An 18,036-nucleotide genomic window follows, 5' to 3' on the forward strand; every position below is an offset into this window, starting at 1 on the left:
GACCTGTCTGTCAGCTCACCTGTCTGTCTGTCTGCAGGGTGGTGGTTCTGGAGAGCAGACCGACAGATAACCCGACTGAACACAGTAACCTGTACATACTCGCTGGACACGAAAACAGCTACTGACAGCAGGACTACACTAGTCCTGACCAGAACTAAACCAGTTAAACCCAGGACCAAGCCAGGACCGAACCAGGAACAAACCAGGAGCAGACCAGGACCAAACTTCTATCAAACCAGTTCAAATTAAGCTCTAAATCTGGAATGCTCCAGTCACTTGTCTGGTCTCGTATAACTGTCGTCCAAAACCAGATCCAGGTCCTGTACTGTAGACTATTGGTCCACTCTTCAGTGTGTCCACCATTTTAGACCTCTTGAATTATCCCACAATGCAACAGTAAAAATAATCGTCACTATTCAAGTGCCACCTACCATCATGCCTTGCAGTTGACCTGAATAGTATCTGACACCAAGTGAGCAAGTTTAGACCCACTTAGTTGTCTCAAGCTGGACCACAGTAGGTCTGGACCAGAAACATGAAGCAGAACTGGACTGAGAACCAGACTGACCCGTTGAGATGACTCCTGCACAGAAAGAGTCCAACTGTCAGTGGAACTGAAACACTAAGTCAGTGGGTCAGAATTATAAATAGACTTTTATATTGTAGTTTTTACTGTACTTGTAGAGTAGAACTGTATGTGTGTTTGGGTCTGTGGTGGTCTGAAGATGGTACTGAGAGGGCAGCATGAACAACACAGACGAACACATTCAACCGTTGATCACTGCTGACTGAGTGAAACACAAAGTTCAGCTGATGTGCATTAAATGAAAGACACAAACAACAACACACCATCAGACGTAACAACAATCATGAGAAAGACTCAAAATAACATCATAAATATTCAGACGTGAGGATCCTTCAAAATAAGGTTCTTGTCACTTTGTTTGTCACAGTTTTGATCTGAAGCCATCTTTGTGTATGATCTTATGAAAACCGTTGGAGAACAATATAGAGGTGTCCAGCAGTGAATGATCAGCTGTGTGCAGCTCCTCTCGTCAGCTGATGGTTCATCTGTCAGAGATGAGCTGGTGAACACGACTGGACTGAAACGGATCAGGACACACAAACATGATGAACACATGAATCATGATGTTGATGTGTGACTGTTGAACTGACTGATAACAGCTTCAGCATACTGATGGAGAAGGTGTTGAGAAGTTAATGTTGTGTTCACAGTCGGTACTGAAATATGAGATGAGTTCAGTTCTGACTCGGTTTCCGTCGGTGTGGTGGATCAGATATCTGTGTGATAACTCACTGAACCCGCACGAGTTAACCGCACAGGTCCACACGGTCCTCAGACAGTCTCCTGCATTAACGTGTTGTTGAGAGGTGGATACGCTGCCATCAGCCAGGCGAGCACTTCTTATTGTACCGAATCAGTCGCCATCTTTGGGTCTGCTGTCTGTTGGCTGTGTGACACAAGCTGTGTTTCAATTCAGGGGCTGCAGCCCTCGAAGGGCGCATTTGAAGGCCAATTACGTCAGAACGGCGCGCGAAGGCTGTCCCAGTTCAAAGGCTCCTTCAAATGCAGCCTGGCCTTCCCTATTTTCGGAGGACGCACCGCTACTATCCTTCGCGGCCTCCCATATCCAAAGATCCTTTGCGCACCGCTGCTCAGTCCCGAAAAAGAAGAGGGAAAGAAAGAAAATGGCGACATCAAGTGGCGCAGACATGACATTCAAATGTGAGTCTTGGGTTATATACTCGGTTTTTACTCATTTGAACATCCAACGCCAGATATGTTAAACTTCAAGGGACTATAAAACCTCCAGATGTTAACTTTCAGTTAAAACACGTGACGCTGGTGATGCTGTGGTAAATATAGTTGTTATTCACCAATGGGTTCATGTTTATTTTGTAATGTTGATAATTCAGTTTGATTATGACACATTTTGTCGTTATTTTTTGATAGATTTTACCAAAACAGACTTCAATGCATGAACATCTGGTGACGCAACCAGGAAATGCTCCGAAGGCTGGACCGTCCCATTTAACAACGGTGGATCCGGCTTTCGAAGGTCTCTCCAAAGGACTCGCCTCCGAGGGCCGCAAAGGCCGCGTCCTTCGAAGGATGCAGACCCTGAATTGGAACACAGCTACAGTGAACAGAAAACTGTTGTACCTGAGTTCACCAGCAGGAGGCAGAAGTGATGTGATGAAGGCAGCATCCATGAGAAACCTGATTGGTGGAAGGAGCAGGTGGTGACCTCCACACCTGCTCCTTGGTCTGTTACTGTGGAGGTCACATGTTGTGTTGGTCTGTTACTGTGGAGGTCACATGTGTTGGTCTGTTACTGTGGAGGTCACACGTTGTGTTGGTCTGTTACTGTGGAGGTCACGTGTTGGTCTGTTACTGTGGAGGTCACATGTTGTGTTGGTCTGTTACTGTGGAGGTCACGTGTTGGTCTGTTACTGTGGAGGTCACGTGTTGGTCTGTTACTGTGGAGGTCACATGTGTTGGTCTGTTACTGTGGAGGTCACATGTGTTGGTCTGTTACTTTGGAGGTCACATGTGTTGGTCTGTTAAGCCTGATTTATGCTTCTGTGTCGCAGCGACGGCGTAGCTACGTCGTCGACGCGGACCCCTACGCGGACCCTGCGCCGTAGCCTGACGTGCGCCTCCAAAAAATCCTGACTACACGTCACGTCGACGCGTCGAGACGCGAACGGCAAGGCCTGGGATTGGTCCGCTCAGACCGTCATTTCCGGCAGTTGCTTTTCCGGTCAACAGTATAACAACACCGCCAGTTACTTCTGCTGCTTGCATGCTTGTCTCCTATTGCTTGTGAACTCCATGCTTTGTGAGATCCCAGCAGGGCAAGAGGGGCATTGGTGTTGTGCAGCATGTAGCTTGTAAGCCCCACACTGTGACCAGAATGCTACACAGCATATCCGCTCTGACCGCAACTACAGTGCAAGAGAGCAAGAACCCCCCCCCCCCGCGCGGCTTGGCGGTGAATTGCAGACCAACGCGTTCCCTCGACGCAGAACTTCGAATGCTCAATGACGGCGTAGGGTCGACGACGTAGCTATGCCGTCGCCGCGACGCAGAAGCATAAACTAAGCTTTACTGTGGAGGTCACATGTTGTGTTGGTCTGTTACTGTGTAGATAAGATGTTGTAGCAGGGCAGATATGTGTCATCATCAGTCTGTATATGAGGATTCATTTTTTAAAATCTTTTTATGTACCAATACTGTCAAATTAAAAGTCTTTTTTACTCTGATGACTGTGTCAGTTGGACTCATTAAAGTTTTTCTCCACCTCAGTCAGTCACTTCCTGTTTCATGTCTTATCTATTGATAAGATAAACATCAACAGAGAAACACGCTGATGATTCAGGGACAAACGGATCAAGTGAAACAGGAAACGGAAGAATAAAAGCTGTTCAGACACTTCTGTGTATGTGATGTCATGTTTGAGGAAATCCTGCTGAGTGGACTGATGCTGAGTCAGCTCACTCAGGTATGAAGGCATCTTTGTAAACGTCCCGCTTGATAAACTGACGTCTGACAGAAGAAAGATGTTCTGACGCTGGATTCAAAATAAAAACCTTCAGAATTCAGGATTTTAATCTGCAAGCTTTTATTTTGAAGTATCCGAAGCGTGTTGTCCACCGGAAACAGAAGAAGAAGCAGTCGTGACGGAGTGATTGACGGACGGGTTCAGCAGCTGCACACCCACCTGGCGGCGGACAGGTGCGACCAGAACCAGGTGAGACAAATACCTGCTGGATGACTGTTAAGACCCGGTCCGGTTCGGTCTGGAGACACGCGCTAACTGTGCAAACCAGGCTAACTGCTAATGCGGTGCAGATAGGCAGCGCCATGCTAACAATGCTAACAGTGCTAAACCCGGTCCAGTTCTGGTCCCTGATGTATCTGAACCGGGTCCTCTGTGGTCGTGGTGGTCCAGCTGGTAGTTTGGTATGAACCGAGCCGGACTGAAGCGGCTCAGCGGCCTCTGGTCGACTGTTGGAACCGGTTGACCTACTTTCTCTCCCGGAGCCCTGTCTGACGGGTACAACAGCCCGGCGGTCCGGAACCAGACCCGAACCGGTTTACACCGAAGACACGTATTTAACTCTACGGTTATCATGTGTGTAACGGATCTGTAGAGGTTCTGGTTCAGTTCCGATCCTTCAGGTCCGGATAGAAAACAAACAAACACTGTGATCCGGATCACTCTGGATCCAAGAAGTACTGCAGTGTTCAGGTGGATCAGACTGGACCGGTTTAAAGAGTTAAACTGGTTGGACCTGCACTGGTTCACTGGTTATATCAGTTCACATGAAATATAAAAGAAAGACTCACGGTTTGTTTACAGGAAGTCTGACTGACTTTCAAAGTAAAAGAAGATTGATCATGAGTTGAGCTGCTCAATAGACACAGGCACACACACAGGCACAGACAGACAGACACAGGCACACACAGACAGACAGACACAGGCACACACAGACAGACACACACACACACACACAGGCACACACAGACACACACACACAGGCACAGACAGACAGACACACACACAGGCACAGACAGACAGACACAGGCACACACAGACAGACACACACAGGCACACACAGACAGACAGACACAGGCACACACAGACAGACACACACACAGGCACACACAGACAGACAGACACACACACACACACAGGCACACACAGACACACACACACACACAGGCACAGACAGACACACGCAGACACACACACAGAGACAGATATAAACTGTGACAGAAGCCGATTTTATTTTCTTGGGGCCCTCGGGTGTTAACAGGTGACATCACTTCCTGATTGAGTAATTCATCATCAATACAAACAAACAGACAAACAGCTGATGAGGACAAATAATCCAAACAGACAGTCAGCTGATCGAAACCACCAATCGGAGAGCGGATCAAAGGTCATCATCCATCAGCTCTACTGTCACTGCAGTACAAATACTGCAGTACAAATACAGCAAAGTATAAATACTGTATGAATTGTAGTGTTACCAGAGTAAAAGTACACAAGTATCATCAGTAGTTAGAGTACTTCTTGTGACTGACACTTTGTTATACATGTTACAGGGCAGGGCCTGAGTGATGTCACTGTGCACTCAGCAGGTGTTTCTCTGTTAACAGGAGTGTGTGTGTGTGTGTGTGTGTGTGTGTGTGTGTGTGTGTTACAGGAACTCCAAACACTCGCTGGACGTTGTCTCTCTGCAGGTCAAAGGTCGTCTCCACAGCAGCCATGGCTCTGATCTCTCTGGAGGACCTCGATGGATTGGATGATGAGCAGCTGGACGATGACATCACTGACAACCCCGAACCAATGGAAGAAGACGACCGACTGCTGGCACACTGGCAGGCTGTCGCCAGCACCCACCAGGTGTCAGTCCCTTCAGGTGAGGGGGCGGGGCCAGTATTCAGCAGGTCACGGCTCCTGCTGCTCTGTCTGAGTCAATGGCTGTGTCCAAATTCAGGGGCTGCAGCCCACGAAGTGCGCATTTGAAGCCCAATTACGTCACAACGCGAAGGCTGTCCCAATTCAGAGGCTCCTTCAAACGCAGCCCACAAATGCAGCCTGGCCTTCCCTCTTTTCGGAGGACGCACCGCTGCTATCCTTCGCGGCCTGCTATATCCCAAGATCCTTTGCACACCGCTGCTCAGTCTCGAAACAGAAGAGGGAAAGAAAGGCGACATCAAGTGGCGAAGACATGACATTCAAATTGAAGTAATGGGTTTATACTCGGTTCTTACTCATTTGAACATCCAACGCCAGATATGTTAAACTTCAGGGGACTATAAAACCTCCACATGTTAACTTTCAGTTACAACACGTGACGCTGGTGATGCTGTGGTAAATATAGTTGTTATTCACCAATGGGTTCATGTTTATTTTGTAATGTTGATGATTCAGTTTAGATTTGACACATTTTGTCGTTATTTTTTGTACACACACAAATAAATGTACACGTTTGATAGATTTTAACCAGAACAGACTTTAATGCATCTCTTCATTCACAATCGTGACGTAAGGGTAAGGGGCGGGAACATCTGGTGGCCAACCAGGAAATACTCCGAAGGCTGGACCGTCCCATTTAACAACGGTGGACGAGGCCTTCAAAGACCTGTCCAAAGGCTAGGCCATTGAAGGCTGCAGCCCCTGAATTTGGACACAGCCTTTATCTTAAACAGACTTTATATTAAATAAAATATAATAATTATAAATAAATATTATATTTATATATAAATATAAATATATATATATTATATTTATATATAAAATATTAAATACTTTCAGTCTGAGGTCCTACAGATCCACTCTTTGTGTTTGTTTGTGTGTGTGTGTGTGTGTGTTACAGAAATGACCGGACCGATACAGGAAATGACCCGCAACAGCCAGCAGAGGGAGCCCCTCCCCTTCACTCCAATATCCTGTCATGAGAAGGTAATGCCCCCGAAACCACCACAGACTCCTCCATCGGGGGAGGTGCTGTATTATATAAGTGACTCCTCTGTGCTCCTCAGATGGGGGAGGTGCAGTATGAGGAGCGAGTGTACCCTGCAGGTCACTGGGCGTCAGTGACCAGTGGAGAGGATCTGTACGAGCAGAGCATCTCGCTGGCCTTCATGAAACTGATGCGCTTCATCTGTAAAGAAAACTCTGCAGGTAAGACTCCGCCCACTCGCCATATTGGCCCTGCCCACCTACAGCTTCAGTCCACTTAAGAGTTTGTAGTCTCTAGGGCTGTGTCCAAATTCAGGGGCTGCAGCCTTCGAAGGGCGCATTTGAAGGCCAATTACGTCACAACGCTGCGCAAAGGCTGTCCAAATTCGAAGGCTCCTTCAAATGCAGCCTTCCCTTCCCTCTTTTTGGAGGACGCACCGCTACTATCCTTCGCAGCCTCCCATATCCCAAGATCCTTGCACACCCGAAACAGAAGAAAGAAAGAAAGAAAATGGCGACATCAAGTGGTGTAGATCGTCACTTTCGTGGGCCTGGGCGGCAGAAATCGTGACGTAGGGGTTAGGGACGGGAACATCTGGTGACGCAACCAGGAAATACTCAGAAGGCTAGACCGTCCCATTTAACAACGGTGGACCAGCTGTCGAAGGACTCTCCGAAGGACCCGGCCTTTGTGGGCCGCAAAGGCCGGGTCCTTGAAGGATGCAGCTCCTGAATTTGGACACAGCCTAGGAGTGTTGATGATCAGTATTGATAATGTTTTTAGATAGCAGAGGGTCTTTTTTTTTTTTTCTTTATATTTTTTATTACATTTTCACAAAACTCAAAACACACAGAACTGCTCAGACACGACAGAAAGAGAAAAGACAGCAGTGTGGGCATGTAGGTACAGTAAATAAAAAATAGCTATGAAAATAGAAATAAAAAATAACAGTGGGCATATTTTCCATCCAGCCCCCTCCCTTTCAATCTCCCACAGCAAGACAAAGCAGTATCCAGATGACAAATAAAACGGAGCGTACAAACATATCAAGGCTACAAGGTGCTTGCTAGATGGTGAGCACTTGAGACAAAGTCACAAAGACAGGCTAGGCTGATCTGGGAAATCCACAAAGCAAGGAAGATGACAGCGTGGGCCCGATATGCTGCAAGTAAGGGTCCCAGACCTTACAGAAAGCATCTATTTTGGAATGAAGCAGGCATGTGATGTATTCACTAGGAATGCAGTCCATAACAATGTTGTGCCATGATCTTTTTGTTGGAGCAGCATTCTTGATCCATAAGAGCAGAATGTTCTTTCTAGCAGCAAAAGTCAGTATATTGAAAAGTCTCCTGTGTTTACTGTCAGTGATCTGACCATCCGGGAGACCAAGTATAAGGCACATAGGGTCCATCCGTATTGAGACACCAAAGATAGCAGACAGTTCATTCACAACACCAGGCCAATACCTTCGTAGCTTCACACATGACCAGAAGCAGTGAACATAATTACCAGTCTCAGAATTACATTTCCAGCAAAGGGGGGAAGTATTAGCATCCATTTTGTTCTTGACAACAGGTGTTATGTGTGTGCGGTGTACAACTCTAAACTGTGTGGATTTGGTGCGGTTACATACAGAAATCATGCTCATAGCCTGAGACCAGACTTCCTGTCAGCATCATCTATATCAACACCCAGATCTTTCTCCCAGGCTTGCTTAGTGGTTTGTGAGGTAAGAGGAGAATAGGAGTTCAGGGCTTTATAAAAAACAGTAATGCATTTCTTATAAATCTGTAAAGACAGGGCTTTCTCCACACACAAAGTGGTGTTATTAGTCATTAATGTGGTATCTTTAACTATGAAATCTCTAATTTGTAAATATCTGTAGAAGTCACCCTGATTAAATAAGCCAAATTGCTGTTGCAACTGCTGAAAGGATAGTAAAATCTGGCCTTTAAATAGAGCACCTATTTTCTTTAGCCCTTGGGTGCCCCACACTTTAAAGCCCTGGTCCTCACAGCCTGGCAGGAAGTCCGGGTTATCAAGAATGGGAGTGAGAGGAGATGATAACTGAGCCCGGCCTTCTCTAGAGCGAATGGATCTCCAGGCTTTGATGGTACTGAGAGTAATAGGGTTAGTGCAGAGGTTTTTAACAGATTCAGGGTTATTCATAAACAATAGATTCAACAAATGACACTTCGACTGAGAGGATTCAATATCATGCCAAATCAAGGCTGCATCACGCTTGTGCCAGCTTGCAGTCACCCGCAGGTGTGATGCCAGTTGGTAAAGTCTAAGATTGGTACATCTAACCCTCCATCACAACCTGCCATTTGAAGTTTTGTCATCTTAAGACAGGGCTTCCTTTTGCTCCAGATGAAGGAGCTTAGCCAGCCTTCAAGCACCTTAAAAACCTTGTTGGATAATAAAATAGGGATCATTTGCAGTGGGTATAGCAGTCTGGGCAGGACGTTCATTTTTATGAGGGCAACCCTACCTAGCCAGGAAAGAGGGAGAGGGGCCCATCGGTCTAAATCCGCCCTGATAGCATCCAAGAGGGAGGGGAAGTTGGACTTCAACATCTGACCAAAAGTGGGTGTTACATGCACTCCTAAGTAAGTGAAACCAGTGGGAGACCAGCGGAACGGGAAGGGCTCAGCCATACTTGGAACACATGTTAACGCCCTCGGGGGCATAGCCTCGGATTTTGCAAAGTTAATTTTATATCCCAAGAAGACGCTGAATGACGAAATGACCTTAATCAGGCAGGGAACAGAAGTTTGGGGGTGCGATAAATTTATCAAAATGTCGTCCGCGTATAAGGTAATTTGTAATTTTACGTATTTGTGTTCCCTTTCACCAACAAAGATACCAGAAATTAAAGTGTTCTGCCTTACTGCTTGGGCCAGCGGCTCGATAGCAATGTCAAAGAGCAGGGAGCTGAGGGGGTCACCCTGCCTATTCCCCCGATGGAGGGGGAAGTTTTCGGATCTCAGCCCGTTAGTCAGAACCGCTGCTGTTGGAGTATACAGAATCCTAATCCAATTCACAAAATTATCGCCTAGGCCAAATTCCTCCAGAGCGTAGAACAAATACGACCACTCGACCCGGTCGAATGCCTTCTCGGTGTCAAGAGACAGCACGAGGGCCGGGTCCTTACAGCTCTGGGTTAGTTGGATGATGTTAAGGAGCCTCCTCATATTATCACAGGAGTTCCGGCCCTTGACAAAACCAGTTTGGTCCTCCCTGACAATATGGGGCAGCACCTTCTCTAGGCGTAAGGCCAATATTTTGGAGAGCAGTTTTTGGTCAGAGTTAAGTAGGGCTATCGGCCTATAGGAGGCGCAGCTATCCATTTTCCTTTCTTAAGGATGAGAGAAATGTTGGCCTCCCTAAGGGATTGAGGAAGGATCCCATTTTCAAATGAATGATTAAGCATAGACAGCAGAGGGTCTAAAAGAATACTATTAAACTCCTTATAAAACTCACATCCAAATCCTTGCCGGACGGCATAGATTTCAAAGCAATTAGCGCCTCCTCTCTAGTAATTGGGTCATTTAGTTGTAATTTTTGATCCTCCGTAGCTTTGGGGAGTCTCAAATCTGCAAAAAACTGATGCATAAGGGTCAGGGCATTATCAGGCTGTTCTGAACTATATAGATTGGAATAAAATGATGCAAAGTGTTTATTAATGGTTCTAGTATCGAACGATCTGACACCATTGGAGCCAGTAAGAGAGACTATATTTTGAGAATCTGCCCTCTTCTTAACAAGATTAGCAAGATATCTTCCAGATTTATCCCCAAACTCATATAATTTCTGCCTGGCAAATTTGAGGGACTGTTCAGAGTCCTGAATCAGAAAAGTATTCAATGCAGCACGTGCAGATAACAGTTCCTTAAGCAAATCTGGACCCGGACTAGATACGTGATTTTTCTCCAATTCAGCTAGTCGAGATTCGAGAAGTTCACGCTGTTCATTTTTCCTACGTCTTTTGAATGCAACAAAAGACATAATCAGTCCGCGGGTGTATATTTTACATGTCTCCCAGAGGACAGAGGGACTTTCTGTGGATGGTGAGTTGATAGAATAAAAAAAACTTAAATTCTGAAGTAAAGTAGGAAATAAACTTGTCATCTTTGAGGAGATAAGGTTGAAATCTCCAGCGCCATGACAACGCCCAATCCTCTGCGAGAGAATATACCAAATAAAGGGGCGCATGGTCTGACAGCACAATGTTGCCTATGGAACATGATAAAGCAAGAGACACCTTTGAGGAGGGGATGAAAATGTAATCAATTCTGGTATAGCTTTTACGTGGGGCCAAAAAAAAAGTGAACTCTGAATCAGTAGGGTGAAGCTGCCTCCACACATCAGAATATTCAATATCGTGACATACATTAGTGAGCACCCTCACTTGCTTAGAAGGGGGAGAAGTGTCAGATGGAAGTTTGTCAAGAGAGGGATTAAGGTGACCATTGAAATCTCCCCCCACAAAAGAGTCCCCAGAGGCCCGCTCCATAAACACTGCAAAAGCCTTGGAGAGAAAATCAGGGGAATAGGCTGGGGGACAATATAGATTCATAAATGTTACCTCTTTTCCTGCGAGTATTCCTTTAACAATTACATACCTGCCCTGGCTGTCCTTAACACAATCAAGAGGCCCTAAATGCCAGCTTTTTACTAATCAGAATGGCTACGCCCCTACTGAAAGAAGAATATGATGTAGCAAAGACCTGCCCCACCCAACTCCTTTGCAATTTAGCATTATCATTGTCCTCCAGGTGAGTCTCCTGGAGGAACGCAATAGAAACATCTAACTTTTTCAAAAATGATAATACTGCCGTCCTCTTGTTAGGTTTTTGGAGGCCACGGATGTTCCAAGAACAGAGCTTAATATTATTTAAATCAGACATGGCCATAAGACACTATTCACCATAAGGGCAGGATAAAAAGCCATTGCCGGTTACACCTACACTCATCCTGTATATGCATCCCATGACCCACATTATCAGATACATAGGACAGTTACATTTAGCAGGAGTGGAAAATGCCACACTGACCCAACTTAAATCTTATACACGTCATGTCCTGAATGAAACACATAAACTACACTAAACAAGCATAACAAATGTACAACAGAGAAAAACAAACTGAGGGTCTTTCCCCAAATAAACAGGGACTGTTCACCATACAAGCACCTTTCAAACTCACCAAGAGCGAACTGACGGCATATGATGAATAGCGTGCCAAAAAAAACTAAAAGAGTCCTCCCTGTAGGAGTGATCGAAATATAGTGGAAACGAAATCTTCACGTTACGAGCAGCTGTGCCACTCGGTTAAGAAATGTTCAATATGTTCAAAATGTTCAGAGTGTTCAAGAGTAGGCTACAAAGTCTGTAAAACGGAGCATGGCCTACCAGCGTGAGTACGGAAACAACTGGGGCTGTTGAAGAAAAAGTGTCCCAAACCGGACAAACGGAGCTTTGTGCACCGCAAAGTTATCATCCAGGCAGAGAGTCAATGAAAGCGCGTACCTCCTCTGGGGTGGAAAACCTCTTTTTGGAGCCTCCGTGTGTCACCTGTAGAGTAGCCGGGAACAGCATAGCATACGGCATCCCTCGCTCTCGCAGCCGCTGTTTCACCACATCATATGCCTTGCATCTCTTCATCACCGTCGAGGAGAAATCGCTGTAAAAAGAGACCCTGGATCCGTTGTAGATTAAGCCACCGTCCTGGCTGGCCTGGCGCACCGCCTCCATAACCTTGTGTTTGTCTCTGAACGCGTGGAATCGTAGCAGCAGCGGCCTGGGGCTCCTGTTCGGATCCGGTTTCGGTGCGAGAGTGCGGTGGGCTCTCTCCAGCTTTATGCGACCGGCCTCTGTGGTCATCTTTAGGACTCGGGGTAGCCATGACTCGAAAAACTCCACCGGCTCCCCAGTCTCCGTATCCTCTGCCAAGCCTACGACCCGAATGTTTAGGCGTCTGCTATAGTTCTCGGCCATGTCCAAACTCTCCGTAAGGGCGCTGACCTGCTTTTCCAGCTCCACAATCCTCGGCTCTTGTGCTGTGGCGGAGTTTTCAACTGCTAGTAGCCTATCCTCTGCTTCATCTAGCCGCATGCTAGCGGCCTGGAGCTCTGTAGCATGCTTGTGGATAGTCTCGGCTAGAGGGCTGAGTTTTTCATCGATAAGTCAACGTCAAAGTCAGTTTTATTGTCAATTTCTGCGATACATACAGACATATTCAGGAATTGAAATTGCTTTTCTCTCGGTTCTTCCTGACAACACAGAATAACAGATGACATTGAATAAAACATGTCTTCATATAAGAATGTTAAAAGTATTAAAAATATTGAAAAGAAAGTATTTAGGAGAAAAATAAAAAATATATAAAATATACATTTACGTGCAAGAAAAGTGGCAAAACCGTAGACTATAAATATAAAAAAATATAAATACAAATACCAAATGGCGAATGGCTTTGCTGGTGAGGCGGGTGTTGTTCTTCTCCGCTGTTCTCACAAGGCGCTGAAGGGTCCTGCGGGATGATGCAGTGCAGACGCCATACCACAGTGTGATGCAGCTTGACAGGACGCTCTCGACCGTACCCCTGTAGAAGGTGCACATGATGGGGGGCGGGGCTCCAACTCTTCTTAGTTTGCGGAGGAAGTGGAGGCGTTGGTGAGCCTTCTTGGCCAGTGACGAGGTGTTGGTGGTCCAGGAGAGATCCTCTGAGACGTGCACACCCAGGAACTTGGTGCTGCTCACCCTCTCCACAGCAGCACCGTTGATGGTCAGAGGGAGGTGTTGGGTGTGTGCTCTCCTGAAGTCCACAACAATCTCTTTTGTCTTCTCCACATTCAGGGAGAGATTGTTGTGCACGCACCACGAGGTCAGACGACTCACCTCACTCCTGTAATTTGTCTCATCATTGTTGCTGATGAGACCCACCACGGTTGTGTCATCCGCAAACTTGATGAGGAGGTTGGAGTTGTGCAGCGGTGAGCAGTCGTGGGTCAGCAGGGCGAAGAGGAGGGGGCTCAGCACATATCCCCGGGGGGCCCCCGTGTTCAAAGTGATGGTACTGGATGTGCTGCTGCCGACCCACACTGCCTGTGGTCTCCCTGTCAGGAGGTCCAGCAGCCAGTTGCACAGGGAGGTGTTCAGTCCAAGTTTGTCAAGTTTGGTGATCAGCTGTTGTGGGATGATTGTGTTAAATGCTGAACTGAAGTCAATGAACAGCATTCTGACGTAAGAGTTTTTATTGTCCAGGTGTGTGAGGGCTGGGTGGAGGGCGGTGGTGATGGCATCCTCGGTCGAGCGATTTGACCGGTATGCAAACTGGAAGGGGTCTAGGGAGGGGGGGAGCACAGACTTGATGTGCTCCATGACTGGCCGTTCAAAGCACTTCATAAGAATGGGGGTGAGTGCAACCGGACGGTAGTCGTTGAAGCCGGAGGTTGAGGACTTTTTCGGTACCGGGATGATGGTGGTGGCTTTGAGGCATGTGGGGTAAACCGCCTGACACAGCGAGGTGTTGAAAATGTCTGTGAAGACATCTGCAAGCTCCCCTGCACAGTCCTTCAGTATGCGGCCAGGTATGTTGTCAGGACCAGGAGCTTTGCGGGCGTTGATCCTGCTGAGTGTTCTCCTGACACTGTCCGTAGACAGTGTAATCACCTGGTCGCCTGGATGAGGGGGGTACTTCTGTGCAGGTGTGGTGTTCTGTGCCTCAAAACGAGCGAAGAACCCGTTCAGCTCATTTAGCAGAGAGGTGGAGCTGTTACAGGTCTGCGGTGGGGGCTTATAGTCCGTGATTGACTGTAGCCCTCGCCACAGGCTGCGTGAGTCTCTGCTGTCACTGAAGCGGTGGGTTATCTTCCTGGAGTGCTGCCTCTTAGCCTCTCTGATGCCACGTGACAGGTTGGCCCTTGCTGTCCTCAGGCCGACCTGGTCTCCTGCTTTGAAGGCCGCGTTCCGAGCCTTCAAGAGCCTGTAGACCTTCCCTGTCATCCATGGCCTCTGGTTGGCCCAGACAGTGACGGTCTTGAGGACAGTTACATCATCAGTGCATTTGGTGATGTATGCAGTGACGGTGTCAGTGTACTCCTGGAGGTCGGTGGTGGAGTTGTGGGAGGCAGCTTGCCTGAACACCTCCCAGTCTGTAGTGTTAAAACAGTCCTTTAGTGCCTCTCCAGACCCTTCTGGCCACATTCGCACCTCTTTCCAAACTGGTTTGGTGACTTTAACCAGTGGTCTGTATGCTGGTAATAGCATGACAGTGATGTGGTCTGAGGCACCGAGGTGGGGGAGGGGAAAAGCCTTGTAAGCTCCTCTCTGGAAGGTGTAAACATGATCCAGAGTGTTGTTACCTCGAGTTGGAAAGTCGATGTGCTGTTGTAGTTTCGGAAACACAGTCCTTGGGGTTAGCGTGGTTAAAATCCCCAGCCATGATGAGGAGAGCATCTGGGTGGGCTGTCTGCTGTTCACTGATGTGGTGGTAGAGTTCATTCAGTGCCTCACTCCTGCTGTTGTTGTTGGAGTTCGGGGGAATGTACACGGCGGCGATCACAACAGTTGTAAATTCCCTCGGCAGGTAGAATGGCCGACACTTCATGATCATGAGCTCCACAAGTGGCGAGCAGTGCTTATTCACCACAACAGCGTCCCGACACCAGGCGTCGTTGATGTAAACACAGAGAAGCCGCAGCATGTCCACGCGCCACCATCTTGTTTATATATAACTTTAATAACGTTGGAAGTCATTATGCTCAGAGCTTTAGCAAGGGCAGGGTCAAGCCCACCTGCTGTTTCAAACTCGGCCTTGTCGCCATCTTGTGTATCGTCGCTGGACTCAGACGGGACGTCTTTTTTGTCTTTATTTCCTCTGGTTCTTCCCATCTTGTCGAAAGACTGTGGCCAAAAGTTTTCCAAGGACATAGCCTGTGATGTTCATAACAAAAATGGCTTATTGCGCCCGGTTGTCGTCAGGATAATGAGATAATTAGTACCGAGTGGCACGGAGCTCTGGCAAAAGCGTCTGCTCAGCTCACCGCCATCACGTGACCCCATGTTTTTATTATGTTTTGATAATGTTTTGATTACGTACTGATAATGTTTTGATTACGTATTGATAATGTTTTGATTACGTATTGATAATGTATTGATAATGTTTTGATTACGTACTGATAACGTATTTATTGTGTTTTTATTACATATTGATAACGTTTGATTACGTGTTGATAATGTATTGATGGTGTAATGGTGGTGAACAGGCAGATACCTGGGGATGACGGTGCCGGTGGTCAGTCACGTTCACATGATGAAGGACGGGAACACGTTTGAAAAAGACGTCCAGACGTCGATCTTCCTGCCTGCTGAGTTCCAGAACAACCCCCCCCAACCCTCCGACCCCGACATCACCATCGTCCACAGAGAGCCAATCAGAGTCGTCACCAGGTCAGAGGCTCATCATTAAGGCAGTGCTGCAGTAGTCACGTGACCGATGGTCCCTGAACGCAGCATGGAGGAGCGTCAGTCTGCGTGTCAGTGTGTATTGATGATGTGGTGCTCTCTGATTGGTTAACAGGCCCTTCTTTGGGACGACCACAGAGGAGACGGTGGGTCGTCAGATCAACCTGCTGTGGGAGATTGTGGGTGTCACCGACAACCTCCGCAGAGACGGCTACATGGTCGCCGTGTACGAGAACCCCGGCGTTCCCCGCCGCAGGAACGAGATCTGGTTCATCAGACGTAACCTGTAGATGATGTCCCATCATCCTCTGCTCCTTCACATCACCTCCTCTGATTGGCTGCTTTGTCATCTGCTCAGGTGCTCACTTCCTATAGCAGAGATCAATCTGACCAATCAGAGCAGGTTCATGTCTGTTAGCAGGTCCTGACACTAAACCCCGCTCCTCTCTGACTAACTTACATCCTATTGGCCCACACTTTCAAACGATCCCCTATCATATCAACAGGATGACATAACTTAATTTGATAAATTTTCCGTCCTGATTGGCTGTGATCTGGCCAATCTGAAGATGATGTCAGAGCTGACATGTTTGTGATGCAGGTAATCAATGAGTATTGATCAGATCGATCAGATATGTGTTGAATCATTTAATAAATGTAACGTGTACGTTTCTATAGGTCACATGTTTAAAGTGACCTTTGACCTCCAGACGAACAGGAAACGTGACCTTTAGTGCGAAAGGTCATCAGTCTGATGTTTCCATGGAGACACAAACTGTGTGTCAGTATCTGAGACACACACACACACACACACACACACACAAAGGCCAGTTTATTAGGAACAGAAGGGTTAAAGGAACAGTTCAACATTTAGTCAAATCTTCTTCTCTTCCGAGAGTCACAGGTTCACTCAGAACAGTAGATACACACCCAGCCGCTAGTTAGCTTAGCATAAAGACTGGAAACAGAGGGACACTGCTAGCCTGAGTCCGTCCAAACGATCTGATGAACGATTCATCTGAACAAAACTGTAAAAACAAACATCAATGACTGTCACAGTGAGGAGCCAATGGTTGGTCCTGGTCCTGGTCCTGGTCCTGGTCTGGAGTCCTGACGAGATGCAGTGTCAGGACAGACAGTTTGTGTTTGAAGTTAAATGAGAGAGAAACAGGAGGTGAATGTTTGAGTGAATGAACTTGCAGCTGTGTGACTGACAGGTGAAGGTGACTGACAGGTGAAGGGGTGACTGACAGGTGAAGGTGACTGACAGGTGAAGGGGTGACTGACAGGTGAAGGTGTGACTGACAGGTGAAGGTGACTGACAGGTGAAGGTGTGACTGACAGGTGGAGGTGACTGACAGGTGCAGGTGACTGACAGGTGAAGGTGTGACTGACGGGTGAAGGGGTGACTGACAGGTGAAGGTGACTGACAGGTGAAGGGGTGACTGACAGGTGAAGATGACTGACAGGTGAAGGTGTGACTGACAGGTGCAGGTGACTGACAGGTGAAGGTGTGACTGACAGGTGCAGGTGACTGACAGGTGAAGGTGTGACTGACAGGTGGAGGTGACTGACAGGTGCAGGTGACTGACAGGTGAAGGGGTGACTGACGGGTGGAGGTGACTGACAGGTGAAGGTGACTGACAGGTGATCCCTGTGTCGTCTCTCCAGGTGTTTCAGTGACTCTGACACTGACGTGGTTTCAGCTCTCCTTTTTATTTTCTCCATATTTGATGTGAATTAATTTTTAAAAACAAACTTTGTGATTGTTGTTGTTTCTGAATTTAATACTTCCTGTTTGTTTTCACAGTCAAGCTGTTTTATATTGTTTTTCCTTCTAAAATATGACAATAAAATCCGATTTCAAAGGACTGTCTGTCTGTCTGTCTCTGTACCTGTCTGTCTGTTTGTCTAATGCAGTATTTTGGTCTTATGACTTCTGAGCTCTGACAGCAGGAACAAACTTCTTCTTCTTCATTTATTTCTTCTTCTTCCACTTCTTCCTCTTCTACTACTTCTTCATCTTCTTCTTCTTCTCTGAACGTGTCTGCAGTTTTCACTG

General features: G+C 47.1%; 2 protein-coding genes across 2 annotated transcripts in view; both read left to right on the plus strand.

Moving 5' to 3' along the window:
• The window catches only part of LOC311264691 (mitogen-activated protein kinase kinase kinase kinase 3-like), a 70,612-nt gene extending 67,324 nt beyond the window's left edge, over window positions 1–3,288 (plus strand). Inside the window, exon 33 of the mRNA XM_084365777.1 lies at window positions 38–3,288. Coding sequence (XP_084221903.1) covers window positions 38–125 — 88 coding nt within the window. The 3' untranslated portion in view covers window positions 126–3,288. The remainder of the gene's footprint in view (window positions 1–37) is intronic.
• A 376-nt stretch (window positions 3,289–3,664) lies between these two features.
• soul4 (heme-binding protein soul4) lies at window positions 3,665–17,845 on the plus strand. Its single transcript, XM_084365826.1, has 6 exons — window positions 3,665–3,776; window positions 5,239–5,454; window positions 6,415–6,500; window positions 6,581–6,722; window positions 15,776–15,959; window positions 16,090–17,845. Exons 2-6 carry the CDS (start codon window positions 5,301–5,303, stop codon window positions 16,262–16,264), a joined length of 741 nt encoding a protein of 246 aa, XP_084221952.1. The 5' UTR covers window positions 3,665–3,776; window positions 5,239–5,300; the 3' UTR covers window positions 16,265–17,845.
• The last annotated feature ends 191 nt before the right edge of the window (window positions 17,846–18,036 follow it).

The sequence above is a fragment of the Pagrus pagrus genome (assembly GCF_965226575.1).
Source record: "Pagrus pagrus genome assembly, chromosome: 2".
In the NCBI taxonomy this organism is placed as follows: Eukaryota; Metazoa; Chordata; class Actinopteri; order Spariformes; family Sparidae; genus Pagrus; species Pagrus pagrus.